This window comes from Nanorana parkeri, unplaced genomic scaffold, assembly GCF_000935625.1.
Source record: "Nanorana parkeri isolate BGI_ZX_2015 unplaced genomic scaffold, ASM93562v1 scaffold217, whole genome shotgun sequence".
NCBI classification, from domain to species: Eukaryota; Metazoa; Chordata; class Amphibia; order Anura; family Dicroglossidae; genus Nanorana; species Nanorana parkeri.
The window spans coordinates 1,070,098-1,089,231 of NW_017306485.1; the positions used below are offsets into that span (position 1 = coordinate 1,070,098).

Here is a 19,134-nt window from a genome sequence, read left to right on the forward strand (position 1 = left end):
CCCCCCAAAAAAAAATGGAAGACAGGAATAAAAGGAGTGGTAGAGGTACTGCATGTTTTGGTAGTAGGTAGCGGGCGCTGCTGATCTGCCCTCTTACTCTTCCTCCTCCTCAAGGGTGCATTGCAGGCACTTCCTTTTGTAGTGCTGCTAATGCATTTTTTTCCTCCTCCTCAAAGGTGCATTGCAGCTACCCTTCCCGCAAGTTCTGCTAATGCACTTTTTTTCTCCTCGTTTGCTAATCATATCATAGGACCGCCAACTGGCTATTAGCACTCATTGGAATTATTTGATCACTGCTATCCCTGCATTGTTCTTTAAAGCCTTTTTTAAATGCATCTGCTGCTGGAGTTTTAGAAAAAAAAGTCTATAAATCACCCCATGCCCAGTATCTGTTTGCAAGCATTGCAAAACACTTCCTTCAATGGGTTTTTGGCATGTGCTACACCACCATCTCAGGTACCCAGCAGTCATTATTATTCCCAGAAGGCTAAACATCAGTTGCCATTATCTTGCACAGAAGGCCATCCCCACCCTCCACCAGCATGTGGAATACCATGAGGCAGGGGAGAATTAGTCATCTGACTAAGTTTAAAGGCCAGGAACTGCAATGTTAGTAGTTGGTTCCTATGGTTATGAAATCCTGCATTAATTCCCTGGATCCGCAACACGAGTCTCATCTTGCACCCATGTTGATCCCGAACCTGAATGTCATCCCTAGCCACTACAGTGCTTTTGAGAAGTTCACAATCTGCAAAATGTTGGCCAAGAAGTTTTACGGATTCACTGCCATAAATAAAGAACAACCCTTTAATGCAGTGCATAGCCTTTGACGCAGATTAGCTAAATCACAAAAGACTATAATTTGAAGGAATGGATAACCCACACCCCTTCCTACCAAAGGATGGGCTTACAGCAGCCATATTGTAGTGTGTGTAGGAGCTGACAGTTCTGTGTAGGGAGATATACAGTTTTTTTTATTTTTATATTTGATTTTGTTTACATTTTTTTGCATTGGTACATGTCCTCTGAGGCAGTGCCTGGTTTCCTATGCCTTTTGTTTGCAAGTAGCTTACATATTAGCTCTACAAATTGGCAGAATTGAATAAGATTCTGTGGGGTTATCGACAATGTTATGAACTTTAAACAAGATGCGCAAAACTGTTCACCAACAGAACCCAGGCTGATCCGCTCGTCCCTAGAAATCTGATTTTCAGCTCAACCTAACTGTTAAGTTTCAGTTAAGTATACAGGTATCTAACTTTTTAACTTTTTTCCTACGTTATTGTGTTAATAAACTGATGAGGAGGAACAGTTTTATTTTAAAAAGAGAAATGTTTGTTTGTGATCTTGCAAACAAACTTCTAGTGATCACCGTGATTGGCTGTCAGGGTGATCACTTGATCAGAAACCATGCTGACACACAGGTACGCACTGCTAGTTCACATCTGCGACATTATTAACATTTTCACAGCACAGGGAACTATGCCTGAAAATGTTAATATACAGATTGCAGTTGTCTATGCCCAACTGCAGCTTTGTTTGTACCTCCACTGGATTGCAGAGAAGTGAGTACTGCAGTAGGAACTGCTTATTATTTTAATATTTTAAATAACCCTATTGGGGCTCTTTGTTTTATATCATATGCTGGAGTTCATTACTAACTATTAATTCTATCTCTTATTTGCACAGCTGGAGAGCACTGGAGCATCAATCCCACCGTCAGACTGTCTAAAAGGCACTGTTTTTATTGATAAAACAGTGGGAAATGAAACCTTCTTCTTGGTAACCTGGCAGTCTGCTGTACCCAGTATTGACTTGGTGAATCCAAAGGGAGTGTTATACACTGCAAAACACTTCACAAATGACACAGCCACAAAAGCTTCCAGGCTTCAGATTCCAGGAACAGCAGAGGTAATTCATCTGTTTATTTTCATTCATCAAAATGACTAAAAAATTAATATTGGTTGTATAAAAGAAGGTTGTATATCATTCAGAAAAAATAGCCCAGTTCTTTAAAATGCTAACCTTTCCTTGCATGAAGTTAAAACTCTGACTATCCCTAGGCGACCACAATTCATTTTTGTAGCTGTTCAGTCCAGTGCTGAAGTGCTCCTCTCTCCGTCCTCCTGTCCCTACCCCACATGCCTTGTCCGCTTTGCAGTGCTTCAGGTTGGCAATAAATGGCACACCGCCTGCCTGCTCTAATAAGCTGGAGTAATTTTTTTTCCGCCTTGTCTGGAGCTTTGTTTTGGACCTGCCATTAGGAGGACAAGTGTGAGCTCAGAGCAAAGTAAAAAACAATGCAGAGGCTACCACCACTGAACATAAGGGTGACCACTACTGGATTCAAGAACCTACCAACACTACACCCAGTAATTCACAGTTAAATAAAACCAAATGTGTTTATTTATACATGTATATAAAAGGTATTATAGAACAACGAACAACAACAGTACACAATGTAAAAGTATATGTCCCAACATAGACATATGCATTGCATAGTTTGCTCAATAAGATATACTTCCCAGAGCCAAGTTTGCTCAAAAGGAATATTTTGTGTTTATCAATATACCAAAGTCCATCAAATATGAAGAAATGACAAGTGGTCTGATCTTCAACGCATTTTGCATATGCTTCTTCGGGAAGAAATGGAGATAATTTCAAAATAGAACATTATTGCATATGCGTTCAGTGGCAGAACTACCGCCATAGCGACCCATGTGGCCGCTATGGGGCCAGGGACAGAGGGGGCCTGGTCAGAAGCAGAGCTAATAGTCCTCCCGGCCTGACCGGGGCCGTGCAACATTGGGACAGACAGGTAGGGGAGGAGGGGGTGATGTGTTCTCCCTGTGCTCTGTGTTCAGCTGGGAAAGTCTTGGCTGCTGCTGAGCACATCGAGAACTTCTCCCGCCGGAGTGATTTACATACACAGAGCAGCCGATCTGTTCCCCCCTTTCCTCTAGACTGGCCCTGGCTGAAATCAGTGTGGAGGTGAGTGAGAGCTGACAGCTCCGAGCTGTGTGTGTGTTGGGCGCGAGAAAGGTTGAAGAGGGCCTGGGAGTTTACAAGTGACCCTGTGGGACGGTGTCATAATAATAATAATAACAACAATAATAATAATAAAACATTTTAAATAATTGGAGGTTTATAGCATTATCCATTTATTATTTTAGTTATTTTTAGATTTTGTATTCAAAAATCTTATTTAAAAAAACAGCACTTAAAATTAAGCCTTTTCAAATCTGAAAATACATATTTCCATGCATGAAGCTTTATCGTGTGGTCTCAGCAGTATTATTGTGAAAAGTAAAAGCTATTTCTTTACTGTTATACATCTTAGGTAATGTATTGCCTTTTATTCTACTTGCAGATAGGACCCTGGCGCTACACTGTTTGCAATCTTCTTACAGCGAGTCAAGCTATTGGCATAACTGTGACTTCCAAAGCTGTAAACAAAGATGTGCCCCCAGTTACTGTAAATGCACATATGGATAAAGATGCTAATGACTACCCAAAACCAATGGTTGTATATGCCTCTGTTAGTCAAGGGTTTGTGCCAATAATAAATGCAAAGGTCACAGCAATCATTGAACCAACAACCGGAGCTCCATTTCTTTTAGATCTTCTGGATAATGGGTCAGGTGAGTTTGAAAGTTATTAAGCTGGCCATATACGCTGGAGTCAACACGAGAAATCACTTGATCCCCCCTACTTACACTAAACAGTGTGGATGGATGCTTTTCCCCTGCTGGCTATTGTATTCTGACACATCTTGGCACCCAAAGCTGATTGGCTGCAGTCATTATTGATGCCAACTTTTTTGAGCTTAGCTTCTTCGATTTCTCAGTTCAGTTTTGCAAGCTGGGTGGTGTCAGCAGCTGAGAGTCATGTATTGCCTGCTTTATGCCTGGAAAAATGAAGCATTCAAAGACTACAGCTACTGGAATATAACATGCATGATTACCATGTGTCATTAAACATAGTGCAAAAAATAGGCATGTATGTAAGGTGAGTTAGAGTAAACAAGTATGGTGGCCCTTTCTAAACTTGTGCACCCAGGGCTATCGCCCATTTTTTCCCATACTTTTTAGGCAATCTTTATGGGTGCCACATAAATGTCTATGGATGAACTACACTTTGCTTATTCATATTTTCACATGTGTAATATAAGAGACAGCTTAGATGTTCAATAACTCAAAGCAACTCAAAGCAGAAATGGACTTTACTTTTGTAAATCTGAAAGAAAACCTGTTATTGCAGAAAGATTTGGTCGGCCTTTACAGAGTTCTGAAAATATCTGTTATGCTAAAAATATCTGCTATGCTGATACAGTGTTTAGTTTCAGTTCTTTGCGAGTCACTTTCATTTTTTTAACACACCCCGATGCAATGCATTGGGATAATTAGGTTCTGTGAGTCATAAAGGATTCTGCCTGTTTAAGACAATATAGTAAATGTATGGAAAAACTGTAATATATTGTAGCACCAGACCTTAGATGTGAACACAGCATTAGTTTTCTTCTTTTCAGTCTTTTTTTCTTTGTTTTCACTTGGTAATCGTGCCAATGACACACTTCCTGTCCTTGGGCTGCCACTTTTGCTCCTCCACTGTATATTTTTTTGGGGTAGTCATGGTTGCCACCAAGGCTGGACTACTAATAATAATCTTTGTTCATCTCCATTACATGGTGCCTGATGAGATTATTAGTTTACATAAAAAAAGTTAACAAGTGACAAACGACACCCCATATCAACTGATATTTTCTGTACTTGCTGTTCCTATCCAGAAAAATTAAAGTTACATTCAGCCACCATATATTCTTCTTGGGTTTAGTTATGCATTAAAGTAGTATTAAACTCACAAACTATTTTTCAATAATGAATCCAGATTAAACAAATATACATCACCCAGCAAAGGATTGCTTTACATTTTTGCTCAAGCACTTACAATCATGTTTCTGAAAAGCTGCTTTCAAGTCTCGCATCTCAGCTTCCCTAAACTTCCTGTCCAGTACAAGATCACAGCCGACAGTGCAGACTCCAGGAACTGTTCATCTACTAGTTTGGAGAGGGGGGAGGGGAGTAGCTTGATTTGCTGTGTCTGTGTGTTTGTAGAATACCATAAAGTCACTCACACTCTGTTTGTAGATAGCAGTCACACTGTTGTTTGCCTGAAGAAGGGACTATCTGGTCCAGAAACATCGCTTTGTGTATGTGACATCATGCTCAGTCAATAAAGGAGATTGACTACTATCTACAAGCAGAGTGTGAGTGACGTTATGGTATTTTGCATTTGATGTGCGGAGACATTCGCTGTCACTTTCAGCACCTCCAGTTTTCGTTTAGGCTTTATCCGGTCAGGTGTGCGATGGGATCTACTACATTTTGTGTGTCACTTTCAGCACCTCCAGTTTTCGTTTAGGCTTTATCCGGTCAGGAGTGCGATGGGATCTACTACATTTTGTGTGTTTGTAGAGACACGCACCTCTTATTAACACACACAATGGGGACTGCATAGCACTCTATTGAGAAAGGAGTCACTCTAAAACAGGAAGCCAGCACCAGTGCTCAGGGGATCAGCTGATTTTGCAGGAAACTTAAACTTTTCAACATCAACAGCATCCATTGTAAGTTATTTCATCAGCATTTGAAATAGCTTAAAATCCTTTTGATTTGATCCATTTATGCTAAACTGTATACAGTATAAGATCTAACAATAAACATTTACTCTTTTGCTCCCCTTTGGGCTGTTAACTATTTACCATTGAACATGTTTTGCTGTTTCTGTACAATAAGTGCAGAAAAATACCTCTTGATCCTTTTAGAAATTCATTGCTGTCCTGGGTTCTGTACACTCTGCCTCTGTTATTTCAATAAGAGTAATCAGTTCTTCTAGTTATTCCCTTGGACACAGAACATATTAACTTATGTTATGGAAATGGAGCGCAGTTGAAGTAGTCTGTAGCCTGCGGCTGGCACCATTCCTTAGTATTTTAGTCTAGCAAAGGCACTGTGTAGCCAGCGGACAACAGGAGATTAGGAGCTAAGTGTATTTCTGTCAAGATCACCATGGGGTCTATTCACTAAGCTGCCGTAGGCAGGCGAGTGAATGACCGACCTGAAGCAAAGTGAGCCGAATGCTGTTTGGCTATTTACTTCAGGCTGGTACGGCTGATTCCAGCCGTATATCGGCTGAAATCAGCCGTACATCGGGTGGCTTCGGGTCGGCCAACATGCCCAGCATGTTCGTCCGACCCGAAGTGCAAAAGGAGTTCGACTTAACCGATCCAACAACTGGATCGGCTAAGCCGAACCTCCGGCAGGCTACTCGCTGATGTTCGGTCTATTCTTATAGATGCCGAACAGCAGTGAGTGAATAGCTGAATGGCTCTGTGGGACCAAGCAGAACAGAAAAATAGTTAAAAAAGTAGAAAAATAAAAATAGAAAACGATTGTGCGGAGCTAGCAATGACAGCTAGCTCTGCCCAACAGTTTTCTATTGGCCGGCGGTTCTGCTGCCGTCAAAAAAAAGAAAAAAAAGATTTGGCCATAGGAATGCATTGCTAGATTCCTATTGGCTATTTCAATTTGCAATAGCCAATAGCAAACTAGCTCCGTGTCAGCATAAAAAAGAAAAAAAGAGAAAAAGCAGTGTTTCTCTGCTGGGCGGCCGGGAGACTCCCGGAGCGCCCGGGAAAGTTAGGCTGTCTCTAACGCTGATCTCTCTGCAAGTGGCCAGAGCCAGCTGTAAGATCACGCTGGCTCCGCCCAGCTGTCAGAAGCAGGCTGTTGGCCGGCCAATCGCCCAGCTTCAGTTTTCTCCTTGGCTCAGTCAAGCCGAAGCATATGCCTTCGGCTCGTCTGAGCCGCCCGGCCGACTTCGGGAGCTGTACGGGCTATAGTGAATAGCCCGTACAGCAGCCCTTTGGTTGTACTGAACCAAAGGGGTCCTGGGGCCGAAGCTAGCCGAAGGATTGGCCGAAGCTACGGCTAGATCCTTCGGCTGCTTCGTGAATAGACCCCCATGTGTTTTTCAGTAGTTGCAGGGTCTTTAAAGGGAGAAAACATAGGAAAACGTGGATATATTTAGAGCTATACTTTTAGTTTTGCCCTTAGTTATATTATAAACTTTATTTTAAACCTCTTCAAATTCTGTAAAATTTTAGTACATAGTAGAATTTTGAGCATGAAAGGTTTCCTGTTTTTTTGCAGGTCCTGACATTGTTAAGAATGATGGTATCTACTCAAGATATTTAACCGCTTTCACGGTTAATGGAAGATACAGTTTAAAAGTCCATGTTGAAAGTAGGGACAAGAAAGCTCGATTGGCACTGCCCCGAAATCGTGCCCTGTATGTCCCAGGCTACGTAGATAATGGTAAGACCAATGTACTGTATGCACATATTATCACCATTTTAGATTGTAAGCCCTCACGCGTAGGGCCCTCTTTACCATCTTGTCTTGAATTGTATTGTAATTGTAATGTCTTCCTTATATTGTAAAGCACTGCTCAAACTGTATGCGCTATATAAATCCTGTATAATATTAATAATAATAATGAAATTGAGTATAGGAAACATGAAAGCGGAAACCACAGCAACCAATCAAGTGCTTTCATTGACACATCTATTGCACAACTTAATTGCTATTAACAATAAATTTTGTTTTCTTTCTTCTGGTTTCCCCTTTGTAGCATAAAGGTAACCTCTACATTTTATGTGTGTATATAATATGCTGTATGTTTTTTGGGATTTTATTAGCATTTCATTCAAAATTTACAATAGCCAGTAAGCCATGGAATTTTTTTTTTTTTTTTAGGTCAAGTCATTATGAATCCTTCAAGGCCAGAAATCAGTGAAGAGGAACTAAATGTAGGATTATTCTCTAGAGCTGCATTAGGTGGTTCATTTGTGGTATCTAAGGTGCCTTCAGGTTCCAAACCAGACATCTACAAGCCTGAAAAAATAACCGACTTGGTAGCAAAGATAGAAGGAGACCAAATTGGGTTATCCTGGACAGCAACTGGTGATGATCTGGACCAGGGCAATGGTAAGTAGTCCTTGCAAAGTGCTATTCCTTCCCCAAGCTTATTGAAGTCTAATAAAGTCCGGGGACAAGGGTTGTCATCTTCTACAGGAACCTGCTGGATCTTCACCATTTTTAGACTGCTATCAATTAGTTTGAGACATACAAATACCTTCTGTTTTAAGAAGGCCCTTTGTGTAACATCATTGTGCAAATTTTGCATGTAGCCTGAAATTCCAATTTTAGGATACTGCATAGAGCTATACAAACCATTCTGTTATGCACCATGGCTAAGCATACATCCAGAACTGCTGGTGTATAGCACAGATACAGACTAATATTATAGAGCCATTTATTTCAAACAAAATAGAGCTGTTTCAGGTTTGTTGGTAATCATCAGCATGGAAATAATTGCATCTATAAAGTATGGCTTGGGGACAAACAAGAAAGTATAACCCAGAATAGTATAGGGAGAGGGTACAAAAGGAACCAAAAAGCTCTGCACTAACCAATTGCAAATATATGGGAAGCCCCACTGACACTCCAAGGCACCTTTGCAAAGTTTGGTTCTTAAAGGGTAATTCTACTTTACCAGGTGAATTTGGGAAAATGGAATTTCCTTCTCCACTCTGGCTCCCTCCCCCTCCCCTTGCTATACATGTACTGCTGTGTAGCGTAGCCCTGTGATCTGAATTTTGAATTTCACAAATAGTAAGCACTCATTAGTCAGCACGGTCACCTGAGCTGGGAACAATCTATATTGTTATGGACACCAATACTGAATTCATGAAGCACCTGCATAATAATCTGTAATTACTGGTGATACAAGTCAGACTGTGAGGGCAGTATAGATGTTTGAGATCATGTATTATATTTTGTTTTATGGGTAAATACTATTAATTACTTGTTTTTCAGCTACCATGTATGACTTAAGAATGAATGTGAATCCTAAGGATCTCAGAGAAAATTTTAACGGCTCAGTGAAAGTGGACATCAATCACGTTACACCTCTTCCTTCTGGATCTACTGAAATGTTCACATTTGTACCAGAAAATGTAGATATCAAGAATGGGACTATCCTGTACTTTGCCTTGATTGCTATTGATAAAGTGGGTCATAGATCTGATCTGTCTAATGTAGCCCAAGCAGCTCTTTTCATTCCTCCAACACCTGAACCTCCTCCACCATCTGAACCACCTTCAAACGACAATCCAGATAACCAAAATTCAGTAGTATTGCTGACACTGATAGTATGTTCAGCAGTTATCGTCATCTGTATTATTATAAGTATAACTGTCTGTTGTGTGAGCTGTCATAAGAAGAAAAGGAAGCCAGAAATAAGAATCTGAAACAAATTATGAACACTGCTGTAATAGGACTAATTGTACAAATATGAACCTTATAATCTTACATGCATGAACAGGAAACGTGTTAGGCCAAATTGATCAAGGTGTCTGAAAGAACTTTCTCTGCTGTCCATCTCTCGGGCACTCATACACATTATTGCTTTAATTTCTTCACCTAAACTAGAGGAACAAAATCAAACATCTGAATGGAGTTAATTAAGACACGTTCTCTTCAGTGTTGCATCCTGACAGTTTTTCAGGCTCCGTCTTTCAGTGATGGAAATATAATGTCCAATTAATATAAGCAGTTAGGAAAAATTAGACTCACGCTGTACTTTGAGGGCCAAAATACACTGCAATGCATAATACCGTCTCTGTTGTACCACAGTGCCATACCATGCATTGTGATGAGTTGCATCGTAAAAAATGCTGCATGTCTATTTTTTGTCTATTCTTGTGCTATGGCAACACATTTAAAATGATTGGGCTACTTTAATGCAAAATGTATTACGTGTTTTAATGCAATCCACATGGTCAGAGAAATTTGACTGGGTCCTTACTGTTTTTGACTGCCTCATTGGTAACAATTTCACACATTGCCAGTTATACTCAGTTAGTGCAGAAGTTGGAGAGACCCTATTGCTTAAGAAAAACTTTGGAGCAAAGCATGTACCTATAAAGAAGAAACAGAATATTTACTTGTCCTGCTGCCCGTGCCACAGATTGCCTCTCTGTTGCTGAGAAATTGGCCCTCGGAAGTCTACTGAGAAACTGATACCTCCAGGAATTTTGTCAATTATAAATCAAGGCAACTAGACATGCTGTATTTTTCTTAAAGACATTTCACTGGCCATTCGATCAGCTTTCTCAATTCAGAATGACTTGTAAAATTATCTGGGAATAAATATGATGAATGTTGCTCCATTCCACATAATCTGTTAATAACACTTGCTAGCTCCAATTATGCAAATGTAATCAAAACCTTTTTTTTACTTATGTGGCAGGGACTCCAGACAAATGTAAAAAAACAACCTAATTAATGCAGATAGGTATTCCTTAAAACAATCATTAAAGGGCTTTATAACAAGCAGTGTAAGTATATACTGTATATCTTAGGCATGGTATCAGCCTCTATCCTCTGCACAGCAGTACCCAGAGAGAGGGAGGGCCTAGCCCGGCACTCCAGCATGCACATACAGTAGAGAAAAGTCAAGTCACCTGCATATTTAGCTGTTTGTCTGATGTTCAACATTAACTGTCAATAAAAACGAGCATTTAGAGGCACCATTGCAAAGGTATCTGAACATCAGAATAACTACCATTTAATGCCGTTGTGTACTCCTTTTTGACCACAATCAGCATGTGTACCTGAATATGTCTTGATAATGGCTTCTGCCATCTTTTGTGCAGCAGCACTGGAAGACTGGGAGATGGAGGGGCAGCACAAGGAGCTAATCAGGCACATGTGCTGACCGGAGGAGGGAACATCAGATTAAGATCTATACAGCTGTTGCATCTGTTAGCCTGCCATTGCTTTTTTACAGGCTGCTGGCGGCACTCAGCGCGTTACTCCTGGGTACATAAACACACACGTGTACGACCCTTGGTGGCCATGTAAATGAACCCTAATACTCTGAATTCAATTATAAATGACTGTATGGTGAATGTAAACCTATGGATTCTTCAATTGTATATGTAATTAGACACAGTGGAGACATTTCCCTATGTCCTAGAAAATCTCATTATAGCTTTTCATTTGTTTACAGTACATGTAGGTTGGCTTGTAGAAAACAACTTTAACTGAATATTGCAGAGGCACTTTTTCAGAAATGTTACCTGTAATGCATTGCCAATATACAATACAGTATGATATACAGTGTGTTTCTGTGAATCAAACTGTGTAATAATAAGGTAAATTTTCATTAAACGATTTATGTTTTTAACGATAATGTTCAGTTGTTTCAATCTACCTCTTTTATTATGACATTTTGAAGTTTATTGTCATTCATTTCACTTTATCCTCAGAGTAGAATCATTGTAGAGTTAGCATTTTCTCATGAAACATTTCCCAGTACTGCTTGAGAAATACGGGTATTACCATGGTTGTAGACAGAGGCGGCTCTAGACCTTGTAAGGCCTTAGGTGAAACTCAAATGTGAGGCCCCCCTTACACCCATAAGTAAAAAAAAATGCAAACAATAATACAATTTGAACTGTATAAATTGCATATTTTAAGACCAGCCTTAAATCCCAGAAACTAGGAATTCACAGCTCTTAGAGCTAGAATTGTATTTCTGTCTCATATCTATTTCTACAAATATCTATAACGTGGTCAGGCATGTTGGTACAGTGGGCAGTCAGTGGTCAGGCATGTCGATACAGTGGGAAGTCAGTGGTCAGACATGTTGGCACAGTGGGCGGTCAGTGGTCAGGCATGCTGGCACAATGGGCAGTCAGTGGTCAGGCAAGGGCAAGTTGGTACCGTGGGTGGTCAGTGGTCAGGCAAGTCAGCCCACTGGGCAGTCAATGGTAAAGCATGCTGGTACAGTGAATGGTCTGTGGTCAGGCATGTCGATACAGTTGGCAATCAGCGGTCAGACATGTCTGTACAGTGGGCGGTCAGGCATGTAGATACAGTGGGTGGTCAGCAGTCAGGCATGTCGATACAATTGGCGGTCAGGCATGCCTGTACAATGGGCGGTCACCGGTCAGGCATGTCTGCACAGTGGGCGGTCACCGGTCAGGCATGTCTGCACAGTGGGCGGTCAGTGGTTAGGCATGTCTGTACAGTGGTGGTCCGTGGTCAAGCACATCGGTAGAGTGGGTGGTCAGTGGTCAGACATGTCCATGCAGTGGGCGGTCAGTGGTCAGGCATATGGATACAGTGTGCGGTCAGCGGTCAGGTATGTTGGTACAGTGGGCAGTCATTGATCAGGCATATCATTGAACAATACAGGATACAGCAGTCGGAGTGAGACTCTGTAGGCAAAGTATAGACTCAAGAGAGATTTCATCAGTAGGGTCTGTAAAAGGTGTAAGATGCCAGCTGGTGGCTGATATGGCTGCTGCGCATGTTTTTTTTTATTTTTATGCGTGCATGTGGATTTTGGAGGTTTGTTGCCTCCGAATCCGAAACAGCATAATTTTTTGTTTCATCAAATGAAATGATTGAAAAGGTTTTACCCTTTACATTCAATTCGACTGAAACTAATTGCGTTGCGGTAGGAACGCGATTGTGTGCACAGCAAAAAGGGGAGGCATGCCTTACTTTTTTCAACGCAGCAAGATGCGACATGCCTCATACCCTGCTGTGTCCATAGAACTGAATTAAATGTCACTTATGACATTTCAACCAAGTTCTAACAAAAAACAAAAGAACTTTAAAAAAAAGAACAAAAGATTTTTTTACATAGTAAATCCCTAGCACTTATTGACATTCATCTCATAGCAGGAGTATTACCTTAATGCATTAGGGGGCCATTCAAAATGAATGGCAACGCAGCACACCAATGCAAGTATCGTGCTTTACCGAACAGCAGTGGTGTGAAGCCGACCTTATACTATCATATATGCTGCATGTCAGCCTCCTTCTGGCAGTAATAAAGTACAATTTAAAAAAAGAATGTAAAATAATAAAAACAAAAGAACCCTGCACACATACATAAAAAAGAACACAGTTATGACACACTCATATACTTAAATGCCATAGGCATAGGCAGAAGGATAAATTTAGGAGCATAATTTTGGTTTTACTCTAAATTGATAAGCTGGAGGTTTGTAACGCGTCACCTATTTACAAATATAAGTATTATATTGTATGCTCTTTTTCAAACGCATATAGTTTTGAATCTGATTATATTTGCTATAATCTCTGATCCTGTGACTAGCAATGCAGCTAGAATGTACCGCTCCCCCTTAGGGCCTCATTCACACTACTAAGAGCCGGCCCATACAGATCTGTGCGTCGTGCACGGCCGTATCGGGCCGCTCACACGCAGCACCTGTCCTTCCCAGGAGCGGCCCGACACGGCCGTGCACGCCGCACAGATCTGTATGGGCTGGCTCTCACCAGTGTGTGACCACTTCTTCTCACTATATCACTCTGACAAGCAGTGAAAAATTCACAACTGCAGTCTGATGATCTGGTAATCACTACATCACCATAGTCACACTGTTAGAGAGTCATACAAATGGTGGAACACCTTACAATCTATTAAAGTAGAAGGGAGGATACAGAAGGTCGGAGACCCTACAATTTTTTAGGGTATAAAGGAGGCATACAGAAGGTAGGAGAGCTAACAATCTATTATGGTGTAAAGGAAGGGTACAGAAGGTGAGAGAGCTCACAATCTATTAGGGTATAACAGAAGATACAAGAGGTGGGAGAGCTTACAGTCTATTAGGGTAGACAGGAGGATATAGAAGGTGGGAAAGCTTGCAATCTATCCGGGTATACTGTAAGGGAGGATACAGAAGGTGGAAAAGCTTACACTCTATTAGGGTATAAGGGAGGATACAGAAGGTGGTGGAACTTACAATCTATTAAGGTATAAGGGAGGATATAGAAGGTGGTAGAGCTGACAGTCTATTAGGTTATAAGGGAGGATACAGAAGGTGGTGGAACTTACAATATATTAGGGTATAAGGGAGGATACAGAAGGTGGTAGAGCTTAAAGTCTATTAGAGTATAAGGGAGGATACAGAAGGTGGTGGAACTTACAATTTATTAGGGTATAAGGGAGGATAAAAAAGGTGGTAGAGCTTACGGTCTATTAGGGTATAAGGGAGGATACAGAAGGTGGTGGAATGTAAAGGCTACTAAGGTAAAAGGGGAAATACAGAAGGTGGAAGAACTTGCACTCTTATTAAGCTATAAGGGACGGTACAGAAGGTAAAATAGTTTACAATCCATCAGAGAATAAAGCAGTTATATAGAGGATTTCCTTGAAATGAAAACCTGCGTGGAATATTTGTATATTGTTGGAATATGTGAACATGGGCATATGGAAGGTGGCTTTGGGTGGGCATAGTGGGTCCAAACGCGATTAACCCCCCTGGGGCCTTGTTTGGCCTGAAAGAAAATATGCACATACAAACTTTCAGAAAGTCAGCATATCCATAGATTTGTTCAGTTATTTGCTTTCATTAATTTTGCACACATGATGTTTGTACACTCTGTAATGCCTGGCTTTTGGATTGGGGGTTTTTGTGGATCGCAACTGCGGAGGCTTCTCAGGCACGAATCCCTGGTTTCACTCCCAAACTAAACGGGGAGTTAGGGTTCAAGCATCACAGCCCAAAATTATACACTATAAGGTTTGGTTAGGGTTATTACTCCATAAACCCGATCCCAAGCAATATCAAAATAAGCAATAATGAGTAAGGATGTCACAGTGCTCCAGGGGCGTATGCAGCTACAGGGGGTGATTTACTAACCTAAACACACACACGCACCAGGTGCGTGTGCATTTTTACACAGCAAAACGTATTTATCAACCAAACACGAGCAACGTGTCACATTTTCAAGCCGTTATGGCGCTTTTTGATTTATTTACGTACGTGCGCGTCATGTAGCATGCGCCATAGGCTACACGCCGCTCTAATAGCGGCATGCAAGTCTCTAAAAGCATATTTCCACTAATGCCATATATGGAAAAATCATGCACATGATGCATATATAATGCTGCTTCACAGTTTAGACAAAAATGGTTAGCTCATGCATTTACATTCCTGCATTCATCAACGCAAGCAACACAACGTAGAGCTAATTTACACAACATCACCTTGCAATTCATCAGGGCTTTGCACAACACACCTGCTGGGTGTGTACACACTACAAAGGTGTCTAGATTCCACCAATAGATCATGCTGGGAGGGAACACACTACAGAGGTGTATACTTGTTCGTGGCATGTTTATAAGGTTAGTAAATCAACCCCATAGAGTCAGTGTTGATTATCCAGGGACTGTAAATGGTAGACAGGAGGTGGTCTTGACATGAGGATATACAGTCTATATCGTATGGTGGAGGTGCAGCATGCACGACTACTTGCAGTTTAGGAGTGGTGAGGAGCTGGGGGTCCTGTGGTATCCCGTCCAAGGTACAGTAGCTGGCAGCAAAAGGTAGAGGAGCTGATGGGTCCCAGGAGACAGCAGGCGTTCAGTCTTCAATAGTGGAACGCCATACTGTCTCACTGGGGCGTTTATATAGGGCTAGGAACTGGGGGAGGAGCCGCTGATCGGAGTGGCACACTTCCGCGTCCCACGGTGGAACGCATCCGGCCTCCGAACACGGAAGCAGATGCGTGCGCTCCACCGTGGGACGCAGGCGGCCGGCCTGAGAAGCAACGGAATCCCGCAAGCCCCGATCCCCTGCCGAGGGCCGACGGCGGTTGCCGTTACACACTCATGCACTACTGCCTACTGCAAAGGGGTGGTTTAATACATTGGGCTCATAATCCCAAAAAGGATAAATCACTTTTCCCAGAATAAATAAAAACCAAGCATACATATCACTTTATGTAAAAGAGCCACTAATAATATTTACAACAAAGGGTGAAAAGGCCACCACTCCTATATACAGTAGATCATAATATAGTTGATATTTATGCTACTTTTCTGTACAGCCTTTTGCTCTATGTCAACTGCCGTGTTAAGCATCCAAAAGAAAAAAATAAATGACATTCAAATTTGCGCTTTACTCCTTCAGAACCATGTAGGTCATAACAAGCATCCCAACCTGAAAAATTAATTTCAGGGAGGTGCCCTTCTCATTTCAGCGAGGTGCCCTCTCCCCATCCCCCACCACCATCCGCGTGGGGGGGAATGGAGGAGAGAGCACCTCCCTGAAATTATGGTAGATAGCAGAAGAGCTAATGCAATTTTCTGATCCACCCAACACTGCCTGCATCATTCTGATGCCACGCCCATGAAACTCAAAGCCATAAGACAACGAGCAATTAAACACAGACAGAATTGCACTCCTCCACTGACCAACATTGCACCAGTGAACATTTTTCACTGCCACAGCTTCTCTGAATCACTTCTCCACTGTATAAAGGAGCTTCAATAAAAGTCTAAATTGTGCACCTAAATATTAGTTTTAGTAACAGGACTAAAATATTTTCCTAATAAATTAGAATCAGTTCATTACTAATAAAAATGTGAAACAAATAGCTGACCAGCAAATTTTAACAGATCTATTATATACCCTGGCAGAGGCATTGGAACCCAATGCTGCCCATACACATGGCAAATGTCAGATAATTTAAGCAGCATTTTATTGCAAAAATGACTTTTGGGATGTAACCACCAACCAACAGTAAAAAAACATGAAATCAAATTCTTGGTGGTTGGTTGCCTTGATCCAGTTGGATATGATTTCAATTGAAGTTTTCTTGAAAGTGGTTGAACTAGCCAGAGAATTACTATGAGGGTTATTCACAAAGTTGCCGAAGGCAGCCTTGTGAATAACCGACCCAAAATGAAGTGAGCCAAACATTGTTCGGCTATTCACTTCAGGCTTGTACAGCTGATTTCAGCTGTACATCGGCTGAAATCAGCCGTACATTGGCTACCTTCGGCTGGCTTTGGGTAGGCCGAAAATGCTCAGCATGTTCGGCCGACCCGAAGTGCAGAAGGAGTTCGACTCAGCCGATCCAACATCTGGATTGGCTGAGCCGAACCTCCAGCAGGCTGCGCGCTGCCGTTTGGCCTATTCTCATAGGGGCCGAACGGCAGGGAGTGAATATCCGAAATGCCGCCCCTCGGCATTCGGCTCGGCTATTCTGCTCGGTACCTCCGTGGTAACAAGCAGAATAGTAAAACAATGAAAAAAGTTGAAAAAAATTGAAATGGCTGGACGGAGCTAGCGGTGACAGCTAGCTCCGCCCAACTGTTTCCTATTGGCCAGGACCTGCTAGAGCAGGTCCCGGCCAATGAATAACAACTCGGCCGTGATATGGCTGGCTCCGCTGTGCTGTCATTAGTTCAGCAGGGGACGCTGACCATGAAGAAAGATAAATTAGTCATGCTAGGAATTTCATAACGAGATGGATTGAAGCCAATCTGTGCAAGAAGAGATGCTCCAGAGGCTGAAAGGTGAGATATTTCCTGCAGAGTGTTGTCATATATGTCAATTTTCTAGGTAATGCTTCAGAAGAAGTATTAAGAAGCAGCGGCTTTTACTCTGGCAAAAAAACCATGAAGTTAACCAGGGAACACTGAACTAATGACAGCTCGGCGGAGCTGGCAGTGTCATGGCCGGCTCTGCCGAGCTGTCATTTTAGTGTCATTTAGTTACCAGGTTACCAGGGGACGCTGAACTGTCATTGCAACTGGCCGGAGCCAGCCGTGAGATCACGGCTGTCTCCGCCCAGCTGCCAGTTGCGAACCTTTTGGCCGGCCGTTCGGCCCGCTTCGGGTTTCACCTCGGCTCAGTTGAGCCGAAGCATATGCCTTTCGGCTCCACTGAGCCACTCGGCCAACTTCGGGAGCTGTACGGGCTATGGTGAATAGCCCGTACAGCAGACCCTTCGGTTCTACTGAACACGAAGGGCTCCTGCGGTCGAAGCTAGCCGGATCAGCCGGAGCTACGGCTGGATCCTTCGGCAGCTTTGTGAATAGACCCCTTTGTGTAGTGCGAACTATCGGGTGAAAGAGTGTGTACCTAAAATTAGAATTTACAGTCTCATTACACACATATATGACAGCAGATATATACTGTGAACCTGTGATAACTGAAGCGGTATCTGTTTTTTCAGTGGAACAGTGATTGCATATCACTTTATATAACTTTGTTAGTGAACTTTGAGTATTTTGTCCAATAAATAAGTTCAAACTTCCTCTACATTTATTCATTGTCCTAGAAAACTTAATTTATTTCTCTTGAAACTTCGCAAATCAGAAACAATTCTGCTGCGTAGCTAACAAATGGAAAGCTACCAATAAAGACAACTAGGATGAAATGTTCCTGCTGTCTGTCATTTTCTATGATACATATATATAAGATAGTTCTGTCAATGCTACAAATTCGTATTTCTGTCAATGTTGGTGACCTGACTGTCCTTTACTGCAGTCAAGCAATATAGCTGGTTTACCTGAGGGCCTCTAGTGCTGCCCCTTAGGCTACAGTCACACCTATATTTTTGGTGTGATTAGGGATTCCTGCTGCAAGTTAATGATCGAGTGACAGCGTCTGCATTTGAAAGCGCTGGCACACCACATGTACTGTAATCGTATCACATATGCTGGTTCATGAAGTGTGCCAGTGTTCTGCCACTATCAAATGCAGTTGCTGTCACCCGATCATTAACTTGGACACGTAACAGCTGCTGCTTGTAAATGGCAGCTTAGGGATTGTTGCAGGAAATCGCAAGTTCTTGACGCAGGAATGCCTAATCGCACCTAAAATAAAGGTGTGAATGAGGGCTTACTCTCCCAGTGTGAGATCTGCTATACTGGGTATTACAAGAGTCTGATATCAAGTCTAATTCAGGTACTTACCCTAGATGACTTGTGTTTCGTTTCTCATTTTTCGTTATTTAGTTCTTCGGATTCTGGTCAGAAAGTCAATTCATTTTGTTGTTTGGATTAGTCCGAATCTGAAATTTTCGTTAATTTCGGATGCGGTAGACAATTATGAGTGAATTTACGTTGCAGCAAAGTGATATTTGAAAAAAAAGTAAAATTTTTCTTTTTACATTTTGACAGACCATGGAAACAATAAAAAAATAAGGGGGGGGGGGGGGGGCCCCTTCCCATTCA

The 19,134-nt window shown here is 41.8% G+C and overlaps 1 protein-coding gene across 1 annotated transcript in view; it reads left to right on the plus strand.

The window, feature by feature from the left end:
• LOC108786573 (epithelial chloride channel protein-like) overlaps positions 1–9,373 on the plus strand; it is a 44,221-nt gene extending 34,848 nt beyond the window's left edge. The window contains exons 12-16 of the mRNA XM_018555894.1: positions 1,690–1,911; positions 3,371–3,641; positions 7,212–7,376; positions 7,818–8,048; positions 8,940–9,373. Coding sequence (XP_018411396.1) covers positions 1,690–1,911; positions 3,371–3,641; positions 7,212–7,376; positions 7,818–8,048; positions 8,940–9,373 — 1,323 coding nt within the window. The remainder of the gene's footprint in view (positions 1–1,689; positions 1,912–3,370; positions 3,642–7,211; positions 7,377–7,817; positions 8,049–8,939) is intronic.
• Positions 9,374–19,134: the final 9,761 nt, after the last annotated feature.